At 46.1% G+C, this 16342-nt stretch overlaps 1 protein-coding gene across 4 annotated transcripts in view; it reads left to right on the forward strand.

Moving 5' to 3' along the window:
* The window catches only part of LOC147689911 (protein-L-isoaspartate(D-aspartate) O-methyltransferase-like), a 160387-nt gene that overhangs the window by 52876 nt on the left and 91169 nt on the right, over window positions 1-16342 (forward strand). For all 4 annotated transcript variants that reach the window (XM_086937415.1, XM_086937412.1, XM_086937413.1 and 1 more), the window contains one exon: window positions 2771-2917. In XM_086937415.1, coding sequence (XP_086793541.1) covers window positions 2800-2917 — 118 coding nt within the window. In that variant the 5' untranslated portion in view covers window positions 2771-2799. The remainder of the gene's footprint in view (window positions 1-2770; window positions 2918-16342) is intronic.

Consider the following 16342-nt stretch of genomic DNA (forward strand, 5'->3'; position numbering starts at 1 on the left):
TGATTGAGCCCTCTACCAGGCCCTGGTCCAGCCCCATGGTGTTGGTGCCAAAGGCTGCCCCACCGGGTGCCAAACCAGAACTCTGGTTCTGTGTGGACTACAGAAGACTCCACTCAGTCACCAGGACTGATGCACACCCCAGAGCTGACAAGCTCATTGACAGGCTGGTGCGCAGCCAAATTTCTCAGTACTTTTGTTTTGTACTGGTAGATTGCAATGACTGAGGGGTCAAAAGAGAGGTCAGCATTTTCAAACCCAGAGGCACATTACCAATTCCGGGAGATGCCCTTTAGATTGAAGAATGCCCTTGCTACCTTCCGACGGCAGGTGACAGGGTCCTGTGCCACCTACTTAAATGACAAGGCCGTTTACAATTCCAGCCGGGAAGAACACATGCATTACCTCCGTGTGGTGCTTCAAGCCCTGTAACAGGCCGGCCTGACAAGGCGAGCGGGTGCCAGATTGGGCAGGGTTTAGTGTTATATTTGGGACATGTGGTAGGTGGAGGCAAGGTGCAGCCCCTTCAGGCCAAGATTGAAACTGTCATGGTCTGGGACCCACCTAAAATCCTAACTATTATCGCAGATTTGTTAAGGTCTTGGGCACAATGGTTGCCCTCATAATTGAGTTGACATGTAAGAAGCAGCCCAGATTGGTGAACTGCTCATTTATGTTGACTCTATGGTCGCCTCTCATACCATGACTCAAATGTGTAAATGTGGAAGAAATTTTATCTTAAGATCATCTGGTCTTGAGGCAGCAACATTCATTCCAGCTGATACACCCGGGCCTTGCCGAAGCAAGGCCCTCCCTCGTTGACACCATTACTCATGCTGCTTGTCACTTGTTTCGTATGCAGATTTTATCTTCCCATATTTTTTTTTATCTCAGAAGCGTGTGTTGATTCTGTGGCATGTGTGTATCAGAATGTCAGCACCGCCTTGAGCCAGTGCAACAAAGCACTCTTTCACTATTTTTTTTCCTCCACAGTGTTGGCCTTTTCCTGTTAAGCTTGATCTCTGTTTCGCATCTGTATCCGTAGTGATCTCTAGTGTAGGTACTCACTTTACAATCTGTGCCACCAAGCTCTAATAGACTTTACAACTGACATCAGCCTGTAGCTAAAGTGACCTTAATGCAGCACTGTACACTTATGTTTATTAAGCAGCATACACTCTCACCTACCCTTTTCATAGGGGGTATTAAGCCCTTCTGTAATTCTAGCCTGGTCTGTTTTTGTTGTAACATTCAATTTTGCGATTGAATTATTAACGTCTTTAAAGATTGTGTATTCATTGGCTTTAGTTTTAGTAATGCAGCCAACCTGCTAGGTGCAGTCCAAACGTAATCGTGCTGTGGTCGCATGCCCAAATTGTTGCATTACCTGCATGTCCCTGAAGACTTCCTCTGTTACACCAGCCCTGTAATTGCTTTCTCCCTGTTGCTTTCCATTTCATGCTGTGACAAATGTTCCTCTGAGGACACCCATCCATCTCACGCCCTTCACAGTTTTGCTAACTGTAATGTTCCCATTGAATTTCCGGATAGTCAGTTGCCTTTATAATTAAATGATCCGAAGTAAATGGCTCTCGTAATTGATTTGTAGAACGTATTACTTTTGTACCTTACCGTTTACAGGTTTGGAAGTCATTTCTTTAATATGGGTCTATCTGGCTTCCTGTTTCCACAGATGAATGGTACAATTCCGTTTTTTATGACGGCTGTATTTTCCTCCTCTGACTTCACCGAATTCTGCATCTCACTGAATCGTTGAATATCCTCTTTGAAATAAAATTAAGCAGCTATGGAATTTTAGGTCTGGCTACTGACCTCTTTAGCTGTATTTATCGAAAACCTTTCATGAACATATTAATATGTGCAGGGACCTTTGGGTCAGCCCATTGCTTATCATTCATGGCTTTCTTGCCAATCTTATTTGTTCGCTCCTTTTTCAATGACTTTCCACCCTCCTCCTGTTTTTGTCTCTTCCCCAGAACACACCTTTTTTTGACATATTTTTGATTGGATGACTTGTATTTTTCCACTGCTTACACTATTGTTTTTGATTTCCTGTTCTGCAAAAACCAACAGGCATTGGCATAGCCAATAGGTCTCACCTTTGGGACCTTATAAGTGTTTAATCATGCAACAGTTGACGTTGTTGCACCAAGGATATTGTGCTGGATAACTAAACACTTTTAAGGTCCCAAAGGCAAGACCTATTGGCTATGCCAATGCTTGTTTATATTTTCTGTGCCTCAAGGCTAGGCTAGGTGTTTGCGAGATTAACTTTATTATTATGTTTTTATTAATTGTACAATAAACATTTACTTACTAAATAGCTTATGAGTGCTGGTTGAGATCAGAGATAAAGGGCACCTGCATTTAATGGTGGTGGGAATGTGCCATTGTGACAGCGCTACAAAACACTTTGTACAGCGGTTTATTTTTTTTACTATTATTGTACAGCTAATTTCAATATTAAACCTATTTGCAAATTAGGAAACACAGGAAGAAAGTATATAGGCCATAATTGCTTTTTTTTTATACCTTGGCCCAGAAATTAAACTCAAGTTAAACTTACGTTAAGTGATTTGCAGCACAATCAAATCTATCTAATGCTCGATTATTCTTTAGTGCATTGGAGCATTTGCGCTGGCTTTATTATATAGTTGCGTGATCGGCCATCGACTATCTATCCTTGGGCTGTCCTTAATGTCTCACTGCTGTAACCTTATCCTGCTACAATTTCTCGGTGCTCCTTTTGCAGCAAGAGGAACAGCTGTGTGGCGCTGGAAGATGATCCCTCTGCTCGGACTGGCTACATTCTCCTGGCCCTTGGGACTGCTGCTTCCCAAAACCATGGCTTGGACTTCAAGTGGAAAAACTCATGCGGATCTGATTAACAATTTACGTAGTGAGTACTCGTGTCTGCACTTTGTGAAATGCTGCACTCACCCTACATCAGCAAAAGCATGTTTTTAGATATTTGAGAGGGTGAGAGGAATATGTTTGCAATACGCTGGCCTTGCCCAGTAGGGGGAAATTAACATATTTGATTAGACCAGAGACACAAAGTGTATTAAAAACTATTTTGTTTGGGACTAGAGTGCGGAGAAACTTGATTCTACCGCTTTGTGGATGTTGTTAGATATATCTATTCATCTCATTGGCAGATTGATCACTGAAGGAAGTGTTGTAAGGGTAGAGGAACAAGTGGAGGGAAATAAAGTGTTTACTTTGTTTGGACTGTTTGCTATGCACATGCTGTATGCTTTCTTGCTTTCAGACTTTGTGGTGTGATTCATAGAGGTATTTGCTAGGGTAAATTCAACATATGCATGCAAATGCATTTAAGTGTGAGTGCAAGCTCACTGTTGACATTCACTGAACGTGAATATGGACTATTTCTATACATGCAGATTCACAGATTTTTAAAAAGAAGTGGGTATCCCTGTCTACATTTTAAAAACGGGCATAGTGAGAAAATGAGCAGTTATCATTTAAAAAGTGTACTAAACAGTTGGGCGCAAGTAATATCATTTTACAAAGGAAGGGAATTGGATACCATTTCTCCTAAACACCTTGGACCTAAATCCCAAAGGTATTTTTGAGGGGTTGGTGGACAGGTGCTAGCGTGCCACGAGCCAATGTACAGACTCTTAGCTGAGCTCTTTGTCGCAACTACGCTATAATGTGAAACTCCAACTGAAGCGCTGACAGTCTTTTACTATATTTTGCGTAGCTGATATAGTACTCCTCTGTGGGATGGGAGGAGGGACAAGTCGACTTGATGAAAAATCTGCAGTTGCAGAGAGAGCTGTGGCGTGCAAGAAGTGACAGAGCAGGATAGTGGTGGCGGCATCGAGATCTAGTATGGTTGGCACTACAGAGTCTTACTAAGGCCAATGATGGGAGGTGACAGCACTTGCCTTACGATCACCAGCCTAGTTGGATGCCACCTTCCCAGGTCTGACTATATATGCTGAAACTCTGTGAATCAGTAGCAGAGACCGAACAGCTTGACAAATAAAAAGAGACGTTTAGGCCTTTTAGATTTGTTTATACTAGACAGGCATCAAACTGAACCTACTTCAGTGGAATATCTGCAAAACACAAAGGGATAGCAGGAGTAAAGGGATCCACAGCATATGCTGCTCTCCCTGGTATCTAACAGGTAGAATACTTGTTTATGGTGCGCCAGGATTGAGAGAATGCCATATTGTACATCAATGTAAATGTGGAGTGTTGCACATCCTGTGTAAGGTACTATGGATATGCAATATTCCAAATTCTCCTTCTTGGGAAGATTGAGATGCAAAATTGGATAAAGGAGAGCAGCAAGGTAAGTCTATGACTTGACAGGAGTCGGCTGACATAAAAAGTATGTTCTCTGAGCTCAAGGCGAACATTGATGGCATCATACAGAGCTGAATTCCCTGACAGGTGAAGTGGAGCACACCCAGAAAAGGCTAGATAAGCAAGGCAATTGCTTTGAGTAAGATGAACATCGCATTTCATACTTCAAAGATGTAGGAATTCTGACTGCCACCTATGTCCGCAAACTATAATTGCAAATGCTATGATACAGGCCAAGATTTAGGATTTGGCAGGGAGATCCCAGTGAAACAATATACACATTGTGAAAAGTGAGGAGAAAAAACTCGCTCCTTAGGTCACTGTTTGGTGCACTCTCCTTTTTTAACCAGGTTGTGATAGAACACAGGTTAGTCACTGGTGGCGACATCACCCCGAGACAGAACACTCAAGGTCATTTGGCGTAAGTCTGGAATTATAGAAAAAGAGACAAGATCTTGATTCTGGCTCGAGAGGGAACCTTGCAGTATGGAAGGAAAGTGATGATTTTTCCAGACTTTGACTCTTCTGTCAAGATTGCTCGGAATTCTTTCATCGAGGTGAATGGGGGTCCTACGCAATAAGAAAATTAAATGTGTATTGCTGTTTCCTTCTAAACTACTTGTGAAGTTCAGCTCCTGCTGGTTGGAGGGGACCACAGAAGTTTATATGAAAGTGATAGACCAACGCTTAGCACTGCATGGAGATTGAAATTGATGAACATTAATCTGATAAACTGGTGGCGTGTTGCTAGCACTCCTTGATAAAATTGCTTCATATCAGATGTAGAGCGTGGTACTCAGAGGTTTGTTAACCAAATCTTGTGAGGGAAGATAACCCATTTGGGTGTTTATATACATAGCACAGTTGTTGGGGCACCAAAGTATTGTGATACTTCTAGTGAGGTCATTTCCAGTTCATGGGGTAGTTTTGAGTCTTGGGTTTGAAGGAGGGGAGCAAATTACCAGCACCGATGGTTGTGGGGTTATCAAGGAGGATGGGTAGAGGTGAGGAAATAGGTTTGTGATGGGGTTAGGCACTACTTTCATATTTGGAGGGGTGTAGAAACTTGGGATAATATGACACTTCAGGGTAGTAGACCTAGATTCCACTTGGACTCCAGGTATGATAACACCAGAATTACGAGCCAAGAAGGTGATTGTTTATCTGGGGGGACATTGGGTAAACATAGCCATAAATCAAGAAAGGGATGTGTAGCCTTTGCCAGGAAATGAGGTTGCCATAGATATTTTTCACATTCCGAGGGAGGAGTAACTCACATGCATAGCGGTATCAATTTCATAATGGGCAAGGTGTTTGTCCAGTGAGCCACTGTGTGATTGTATGTGGAAGTCTATCAGATTGTGTGGTCTCATTGGCGAATATATTTGGCCCAAAAATAGATGATGCAGTGTTCTTCGAAGAGGTCTATCCTAAATGCTGGGAGTTCACAATTCATGTGTCCAGTGGATTTTAATACCGTGACTGATATGGGTCGCATTAGGTCTACTACAACATCGCAGTCACTTATTGCAATATAGCAACCTCTTTGAGATGACTGAGGCTTCCAAAATAATTATTAGTCAGATTCCAGATAGTTCAGAATATTGCTGCCTGACCGATTGTACACATTAGCATAAAGGATGCATTTGGCCCGGTCTTACCAAGCTTCACTGACTCCCAATCTAGAAGCATGTGATATTTAAATGTCTCTGCATTCTGTACATCGGAGCTGCGTTTCTTGCAAAACAAATTTAGAAGATGCATCCCTGCTTATAATCTGAAATCCAAGATATTGCTTTTTTCAAATATCTCCAAAGCCCGGAAAATCCTTTCTAGCAACAAGCCCTTATCTGTTTGCACAACAAAACATTAAATCTACTCCTTCTGGAGATCAAGAAAGTACTTATCTCAAATTTATGAAGCTTGAAAACCTGCATATTTAGGCAACTGTTTTGGTCTACTTTATTTCCTTTTTGGATATTTCCAATGATGAAGGTGCTTCTAGTTAACACCAGAATGTAAACAAGCATTTACAATGCAGTAGGTCTCTCATTGATTCGAGTTTGAGCTATTGACATTGCAAATATCAATGCCTTTTATTTTTGTTTTCTCTTTAACCCCTTCGCTGCTGGCGGGATTCCCCCGCTGTGCTGTGGGGGTGGGTGGGGGGTGCGTACAGCGCCCCCATGCTCATGACGAGGTCAGCTCGTCATGAGCCACAGCGCTCCGGTGCTCATGACGAGATGAGCTTAATGGACCGCTCAGCACAGCGGGGGAATTAGCCCCGCATGTGAGCGTTCCATCTAACGGGCGCGGTCATGACGAGCTGAGCTCGTCATGAGCACCGGAGCGCCATTGCTCATGACGAGCTGACCTCGTCATGAGCGCTCAAGAGGTTAAAAACATAAAAAAGGCATTGTTGTTATTTACAATGCCAATAGCTTAAACTCGCGAAAATGCGAGACCTATTGCATTGTAAATGCTTTTTTAAAGGGGGCATCGAAACAGGCCTCTATCGGGCTCTGTTTTGTGCCCTGGCACAGGTAGTCCGTTTTTTTGGGGACTGCAGTGACAGCAGGCACATCATGTGCACATGCTCACACTGCTCACTCCTCACTAGTGGAGAAGTTACGGCATGACGTCATGCCAGGTAAGCGTTGTAGAGAATGGGAAATCCCTTATAGAGAGTAATTTTCTCTCTGGATTTACCTTCTCTTTTTGAAACTCGGGAGCAGCAACATTGTCATGGTGTCACCAGGGCTTTAAATGGAAGCTTTTTCAATAATATCTACAAGCCATAGATGCTGCTTATTTATCTTATGCAACTAACAACCACTGACAAAGCCAATAGTCCTGACTTTTTTGAGGTATGATGTTACTTTTTGTATCATATATCTGGATGCAATGACAGAAATAGCAAAATACAAGTCAGACGGCACAATATGCTAGGCACACAGTTTTACCTTAGGTGGTTTTAAGCCAGGCCCTTAATTACATGGGCACGCCCCTTTGAGAGACCCTCCAGTTTTTTCGTTCCACTTAAAGCCCTGTATAGACCAATACCGTTTTTCACGGGGACCCAGGGATCATTTCTATGAGGTAGGTACCCCCATGCATAATTAGGTCTGTCCTCAAACTCCCCAGAAGACGTCATGAGTGTTCCCAGTGACGTTGCAGCGCCATCTTCAGAGTACATCACCGAACTTCATACATCTCACCCAGAGCCTCCCGTGTCGACCCAGTAACTACTGACAGCCATCTTGCACTCACGTACTCTGATAGGGTGCCCAAAAACCGGATGCAACTCGAGGCACTTCATGACCTTGTAAAGGGTTTGGAGCACCGTGTAAACGCTGCAAAACAACGGCAGGAGCGCTACGGCCAGGTAAGGCTTAATATGTGCACATCCCAACATTAATTAGGAAATTACGACACGCCTTAGAAGTGTATACACTCAGTTCTAAAATTTAAATGAAGGTCAAACTGTTTTTGCAAAGGTTGAGTGTTAAATGTTAATATTAATTTAGGGTCCAATGTAGCACTCTTGATGACGTTGATTCAGCTGAACGGAGCTATGAATTTGGCTCGGTAAAACATACTGCCCTTTGAGATGAAATAATATCTGATGAAACTGTCACGATGAGATGGGTCTTGGCCTTGTACACCAGTGATCGCTGTTGTTGACACGTAGGGGTCAAACAGGCAGCGGTGGCAGGCGAGGTTATGTGGACACAGAAAGGGGGTGGTGGACAGAACGGCACCCTCCGCGCCACCCATCCAGGGTGGAAAGAGCTGGGCTTCCCGGACTAGTAATCCCCGCTTTTTATTCTTCGTATAAAATGATCATGGATACCATACATCGCCTTAATTTCACACCATTTTTTTCTGCATTAGGACCGAGAACGTTTCTAAAAATAAAACAAGCATTCCCAGGGGTAGAAGGAAGGATGGATTAGGAGCGGGAGAGTGTTTTTTCTTCTCACTCAGACCGGAGGACAGTGACAGAGAGCCCGTGGGATGCAGCGAGGTCTAATCGTGGGACTCTGATTGCACCCATACTGCGTTTAAAGGAATGGAGAAAAGTGTGATGATTGTGGCAAGCCATCAGATTGAAAAACATGCGCGAGACGCACAGGGAATGTTCTTACCTACTGAGAACATCCCGAACTGAGCGTGCATGCGCATGAAGAAAGCGAAAGTGTCAATGCTTGCGACGACGTCAGTTGCGTGGGGCATGGGCGGGGCATGGAACGCACGGCTAGAAGAGTCCGGGGCTCCCGTGAGCTGAGGGAGGCCCGTGTGTTGGAGAAGCGAGACGGGAGCCCACCCCACAGAGAAAAGTCCAGCGTGAGCCCACCCCGCAGAGGGAAGTCCGGCGGGAGCCCACCCCGCCTTCGCGAATGCCGCATGGTGCGGCCAGAGCAAAATTTCAGGCGGGGCTCCCGTGAGCAAAACAGAGCCCCGCCTGTTGCTGCGCTAGTGACCAGATGAAGAGGCGAGTCCCCCCCCTGCCATTGGGGAGACCAGCCTGGAAGCAGAGTCCCCACAAGAGCCGGTGAGTAGGGTTGAGTGGGAGGCATGCTGGGCGCTGCTCCTGGACAGGAGATATGCGCGCTTATGGTGTGTGCAGGAGTTGTGATAAAGACGGGGAGGGTGACGCCGGAGAAGCTCCACCTGCTGAACCTGAAACAACATGACTACAGAACTTTAGTTTCCGATAGGGCCAAAGCTCTCAGCAGGGAACAGCAGGGAAGACTTTACGATCTCGGAGATAAGGCCGGGAGGCTCATAGTGTGGCTGGACAGAAAAGAATGGGCGAGCCGGCTGGTCCCGGAGCTTATAGTAGAGGGTGGCATCTCGATCACGGAGCCTCAGGAAATAGTAGATCGGTTTGCTGGCCATTTTCAAACGGTCTACACGTCAGTGAACTTCCACACAGAAGCAGACTCTCAGGACTTATTATGAGATATTGAGCTTCCCTGTCTCTCCCTGGAAGATTGAGACTTTATGGACAGCCCTCTCATGACTGACGAGATTGCTCTATAAATTCCGTGAAAGTTCTGGGCCCAAACGGACTCCCCATTGAACTTTACAAACTTAAGCCAGACAAACTTGCCCCCCACCTGAAAGCCATGTTCGAAGAATCTCGGGCAGCGAGATTGCTGCCCCGGGAGCAGAGAATAGCTACCATTGTCACTATTCATAAGGAAGGGAAGGCTAAAACAGACTGTGCCTCGTATAGGCCCATCTCTCTCCTAAACGCAGAACCCAAGATATTAGCCAAACTATTAGCTAACTGCCTGGTGAAAGTGGTCAGTGGCCTAGTGCATCCAGATCAATCCGGTTTTATGCCCTATAGAAATACAGCCCTCAACCTACGCAGGGTTCACGGGGTGGTGGATAGAGCCCACACTCTTCGAGAAACAATGGTGATCGTGTCACTAGACGCGACCATGGCCTTCGATACAATTGAGTGGCCCTATTTATGGGCAGTCTTAGCGAAGTTGGGATTTGGTTGAAATATATCCACTGGGTGCGTCTTTTATATTCCGAACCACTGGCCCAAGTGGTGGTAAATAACAAAGTTTCGGCCGCTTTTTCGCTTAGTAGGGGAACTCGTCAGAGTTGTCCACTGTCCCCCCTCCTTTTCTCCTTGGCATTGGAAACCCTTGCTGCTTGGATCCTTTGGGATCCGATGATAAGGAGGCTGCGGTGGACTCCCGGATGGGAGGACCGTATATCTTTATACGCAGACGACATACTACTTTATTTGGCCTCTGCTAAGAAATCTCTTACGGTGGTGCTAGACATCCTCACAATCTTCGGCAGATTCTCTGGACTCTCCATCAACTGGGGAAAATCTCTACTATTTATACTGAGCAGGGACCCCCCTGTTCCACTCCGTAACTGTCAAATACAAATCAACACGGCCGGATTTAAATATCTGGGAATTTTTATCTCACTTGACCCCTCGGTCTGTTATGCCCAAAATCTTCTTCCCCCTCTTAGAAGACTCAAAAGTGACATTGCTAGTTGGAAGACACTCCCTACCTCACTCCTGGGCATTGCCGCCCTATTCAAAATGATGGTCTTACCACGATTTCTTTATGCCCTACAAAACACCTTAGATCTAGTTCCAGCTCATTACTTTAAGGAGATCGAGGGCCTGCAGAGGGACTTATTATGGGATGGCAGACCCCGCATTGCCCTGAACAAGCTAACGCTAAACTGGTACGACAGAGGCATTAGCCTCCCGGATATCAAGAAATATTATTGGGCATCCCAACTGGCAGCCATCAATCATTGTACGTATGGTAGTGCGGACGACCCGGGCTACGCCATGGACAGGTGGCTCTTTCCGGGGGACAATTACGGTAGAGCTTAGTATTCTCGACCTAAACGATTTGTGTTGACAGGCCCCACGAAACATTCCGTTCAAATTTGGCATAACGCCACCAACTCACTTGGTTGGAGACATAAATTGACTTTGGCTACCCCTCTTTGTGATTCAGAGAAATTGGAAGATTTGTGGAAAACGAAGGGCTTTGATAGGTGGGATCTGATTGGTATTTCGGCTATCAAGGATATCTGGGGAGGGGGGTCAAGTCCTTCAGTACGCTTCAGAGCGAATATGCGCTTGCGTACACAGAGTATTTTTGTTGTGCAAAGGTTTCACACTCACTTCAATCTTTGTTGCCTAAGAGTTCCGATCCCCCGGAGGCTTCTCCCCTGAAAGACAGAGTTTTGGACGGTCACTTCCCTGATGAAACAATCTCATTAATATATGAAAAGTTAATCAATCACAAAGCAGACCCTCTACGGATACTGCGAGATAAGTGGGCACAGGATGGGATAGAACTAGACAATAAGGATTGGCAAGCTGCAGTATCCTCCCTTAAAGAGGTGGCTATTCCGGCACGCTTGCGACTGGTTCAGCTTAAAATCCTTCATAGGATTTACGTAACAGGGCCCCGGTTAGTGCACATGGGGTGGTCTGATACAGGCGAATGCAAAAGGGGTTGCGACCTCACCGGAACGTTCATGCACACCATCTGGGAATTCACACATATTAGCTCTTACTGGCTCCAAATCCACGACACAATCAATGAAGTGCTACGTGTCTTTCTCCGCCCGGAGGCGAGCCGATGTATTTTAACTATTTGGGAACCCTTAGACTTGAACACTTCTCAGATGCAATGGGTTACACTGGGGCTCATGTTGGCCAAACGAAACACCGCCCAACTGTAGGGGGCAGCACAACTGCCCACACTAGAAGCCTGGGGGAGAGACCTTGATTGGTGTATGTTCAGAGAAAAAACTGTATATTTGGCAAGGGGGTGACCTAGGAAATGGTCCCTTATCTAGAATCTTCGGAATGTTTATAGAGGAGAGATCTGTGTACCACCTCGAAGTATTGAGTATGATGACCCTATATCCCCATGATGTTCCCCTCTACGATGATCAATCCACCCATGCATACTGTAATGTATAACCTGCATGACCCTCTGCATTGTGCTGTTTTGCCGATGTATGTTTCAATAAAAAGATTTATTATAAAAAAAAATAGGATCATTTGGAAGGGAAATGTCTAACAGATTGGATCAAGGAAGAATTTGAAAGGGTCAACAGATATTTTAGAGTGGAAACCCATTTGACTCCTTAGACCATCTTCTTTGTTTTTTAAACTCTTTTTATTATTCATTGTATCATAAAGTATCCTTCAACAAGCCTAATACACTTGTGCATTTAGTACACACACAGATAAACCATATTCCGTCAGTAATGAATTGTACATTGTATTTACATAATAAACAAACTCTAAACCAGCAACCAATACAGCATTGTTACACAATCCTCAGTATTGCCTTCCATTATCATTAGGGAACTAGACGCATTCACTTTTACGTATCTCATTGTAAATATTCATCCCTCCTGTCAGCTTCCCATCACTTCGTACAAGGTCAAACCCACAGTGCTCTCATGCTAATCGTGCCTACATTTCTTTCATCTGTGCTTGTCATCATTCCTACTCCAAAACATCCTATGTGCCTCTTTTCTGCATGCTTTCCCCCCTGTTCTTTCATCCCCTTCCTCTCCCTTACTCTGATTGCTGTTCTCCATGAGGGCCGCCCAGTCCACTAGATCTTCTTCAAATTGTCATCTGTGTGGGCATGTTTCATGTTCACTTCCTGCGCCAGGGGCCATTCAACCAAATCTTTATACCATAATTCTATTGATGGCGTCCTCATGCTTAACCATCTGATGGCCACCCATCATTTCGCCAACATCAGTGCCAACTGCACAAACTTCCAACGCCTCTTGCCCCCCTCTAGCCATATTAACAATTCCCAATAAATACACCTGTGCTTTTGCCATCAGTTTCAGACCTGTCACCTCGCTCATCCTTTCTGTCACATTTTGCCAGTATTTTTTTTTTTTTTTGGAAAACCTTTATTGGTACTTCAACCAGTTACAAATATGGGCCTACAACCACCAGGGCCCACCGCTAATCAGTTTCATCACAGCAAGTCAGTTAGGACACGACTCGGCAGCCCGGGAAGCGAATGTACCACAAATTCAATTAAAACTGGCTATTAAGCATACCATGCGAATGACAGGATTCTACAGGCTCCATTTTACAATATAAAAATAGAAGGATCAGGTGCCATACAATATCACAGAGTCGCATAAAGGGCGGGCAAAATAGTAGGGTTTCCACAGTTAGATCGATCTCATTTAAGACAGTGGCGCTAAGGCATACAATTCAGGATAAACAAGCATACAATCACAGTTCGCACCAGTTAAGCGCCCGCCCAATGATACTGAAATACCGTGAAAAGTATAGGCACAGATAAGAAAAATCGATAATTGACAGAAGAGTGGACCCACTACGCTGACCCGAAAAAGGAAGAAGCAAAAGAAAAGGCAAAAGGAAGGATACGAAAGAGAAAAAAGGCCATAGAAACAAAAAAGGCAAAACAAAAATTCCCCTCCCCAACCCCCACCCTGCACCCCTGCAGATGACTACGGCCTACCCCCCTAGCAGCGTGGCTGTTGCCCCAAATAACGGAAACCCGAAATATAGGAAGAACAAAGAGAAATAAAGAAGAACTAAACCCCTACACTAAAAGTAGAAATGGGGGAGGGCTTTATCGTACGCATTGCCGGTCTCTCCCCACCGCCTTAACAAAGAATCCCCCACAAAGCTGACACAATCGAGCAGAATACAATAGAAAATTACACCGGAGGAAACTATAAACCCCGCCTGGTCTCCGTTAACCTAGTAAAGCAATCCCGTTACCGATGAAACCATAGTGTGAAACCCAAAACAACAGTCTCAGCCTCGGCCCCGTCGATCAAACTTGCTGATTCCCTCCGATAATTAGAGCCCCATCGTCAAATTGTAAAAATATACACAGAAGTTGCTGAAATATAGTCTGTTAGATGGAGAAAGGATGGCAAATCCCCAAGTAGATGGCCGGTTCCAACGATGCCCCTCCCCGACTCCGAGGCCAGACACTGTCCCATCCGCCATCTTGATGGACCAGCTGGGAAGGGGGTGTGACACAATCCAACACAGTTCACAATTCCGACCAAAAGTTTCCAGAGTGGGAACAGCAATTAAATGTTCCGCTGGTTGCGAAACCAAAGATTCCGACCATATAGTTGATACGCAAATCTCAGCATGTTCGATCAGTTCCACTTCTGTAGGGGCAGGCACAGCTCCATGCACCGGGTCTGAATGCACCGCTGGGGTGTCTGTCTAGAGTTGAGCTGGCCGCCGGGTCCCGGGCAACGAGTCAGGGTCCAGTCCCGATCTTCTAATTCCATCCACTGCCGACATCAGATTCCAGACCTGGGCCTCCATAGTCACCTGAAGTGCCTCGTGGGCTGCCAGCACTAACCGCAATGACGGGCCGCACTTAGCCCGCTCCGCCGGGTTTCGCATAACATCAGGCATAGTGGTCCCCTCGGAGAGTCGCCCTCCCCGGGGGAAGATTAGTCGGAGCAGGAATGAACCGTGAGGGACCGATCGTCAACATGCGTTTGTGCGCGCCAAGTCTCCAACCCAAAGGCACCGGCGATGCAAACGCTAGGCCTCCGGGTCAGGGACCCCCGCCACACCGCCTTGGGCGTCACTCGTCTCCTCACCTTCGATTCGAGACCAGGCAGCAGATCGGCATCAAAGCAATCCAAAAGATGTCGAAAGTTCCATGGACCGGACCCTGCCGCCCTCACCGGTCTGCTGTTGTTCAACTAGGACCCGGCTGGACCAGCACTCGAGACCCCGGCTTCCAGACTGGGTTAGGCCTCAAGTCAAACCTCGACATTACTCCACCCCACAATGTCGGAAAAGTCTCGGGATTGCTCCATCGGACTACAGATTAGTTCATAGACACGGATATGGGGCGGAATATCAGGATAGATGACAGGATCTTCGAGCGAAAGACGGAGGTCAGCGGAGCCGGGAGACTACGCGGCCATCTTGCTTGCTGTCGTAGCTCCTCCCCCATTTTGCCAGTATTGTTGAACTGCCTGACATTCCCATGCCATGTGAAGAAACATTGCAGCAGCCACACCACAGCTGGGACAAGTTGCTCCCCTTCCCACATACATCCTGCTAAGTTTGATTGGCGTTAAGTATGTGCGGTGCAAGTAATTAAAATAGATCAATTTAAAACAGGTGTTGCAGGACACTTTCTTAACTAGTTCACATGTCTCATTCCAGGTAGAGTCCGCAAAGGGAGTGTCCAGTTCTCCCTCGCACATTCGTCCAGCAGGTGCCTCCTTCCACACCCTATCTTCCTGCAATGTCTTATACAGGCGGTCACCATATGTCTTGTTGCTCCTGCCGTTAATAGCAGGTGTAATGTGGACGTTTCCTTTGGGGCATTCAAGAAATGTGTCCATATACTAATTTAATTTAATTTAATTTAAAACACTTGTAAAGCGCGACGTACACCTTGCGGTTTCTTGGCGCTGGGGGTTCATCAACTGAGGGAGAAAGACCAGGGAAAGGGAGAGGTAAGTTTAGGCGGGGAAAGCCTGGCAGAAGAGGAAAGTTTTCAAGTCTCTACGGAAGGAGAGGTACTGAGTTGCAGAACGAAGATTGTCTGGAAGTGAGTTCCAGAAAGTAGGGGCCAGAGTTGAGAAGTTGGACCCGCCCCACTTTTTGCGTGAGAAGCGGGGGATCTGAAGGAGGGACTTGGAGGAAGACCGGAGATCTCTAGCAGGGACATAAGATTTAATAAGTGAAGTGATGAAAGCAGGGGCAGTGCCCTGACGGGCCTGAAAAACCATGCATCCGATCTTGAAAAGGGAGCGTTGTTTCACGGGGAGCCAGTGGAGCTCTTTTAGTAGGGGGGTGGAGTGGTGATAGCGTGGAAGGCCGTATACCAGCCGGGCCGCCTGGTTCTGGATAGTTTGGAGTCTACGCAGGCTGTACGCTGGAATACCATGATAGAGGGCGTTGGCGTAGTCCAAACGCGAAATTACCAGGGCGGCTATGATCATCTTTAGTGCCTGGGGGGAGAAGAAGCGAGAGACAGAGCGGATAGTTCGGAGAGTGAGGAAGCAGGAAGAGACCACGGAGCTGATTTGAGAGTGAAGAGTGAGCTGATTATTCATTTTAACACCCAGTGTTTTGACCGAGGTGGAGGGGGATGGTGCAGGGCCGAGAGAGGGGGGCCAGAAAAGAGAGTTCCAGGGGCTGGATGAACCACCAGTGAGAACCAGCTCGGTTTTATCCGGGTTCAGTTTAAGATGGTTGTGGTTCATCCAGTCCCTGATGAATGTCATAGTTGACTGGAAGTTGGAAGCCGAGAGAGAAGAGGGAGACAGATCAAAGATGAGCTGGAGGTCATCCGCATAGTTATAGACGGTGACCTCCAGCTGCTGGAGCGCATAGATAAGAGGAAAGATGTAGAGATTAAAGAGTAAGGGAGAAAGAGAAGAGCCCTGGGGAACACCGCAGGTGACAGGG

The sequence above is a fragment of the Lissotriton vulgaris genome, chromosome 9 (assembly GCF_964263255.1).
Source record: "Lissotriton vulgaris chromosome 9, aLisVul1.2, whole genome shotgun sequence".
NCBI classification, from domain to species: domain Eukaryota; kingdom Metazoa; phylum Chordata; class Amphibia; order Caudata; family Salamandridae; genus Lissotriton; species Lissotriton vulgaris.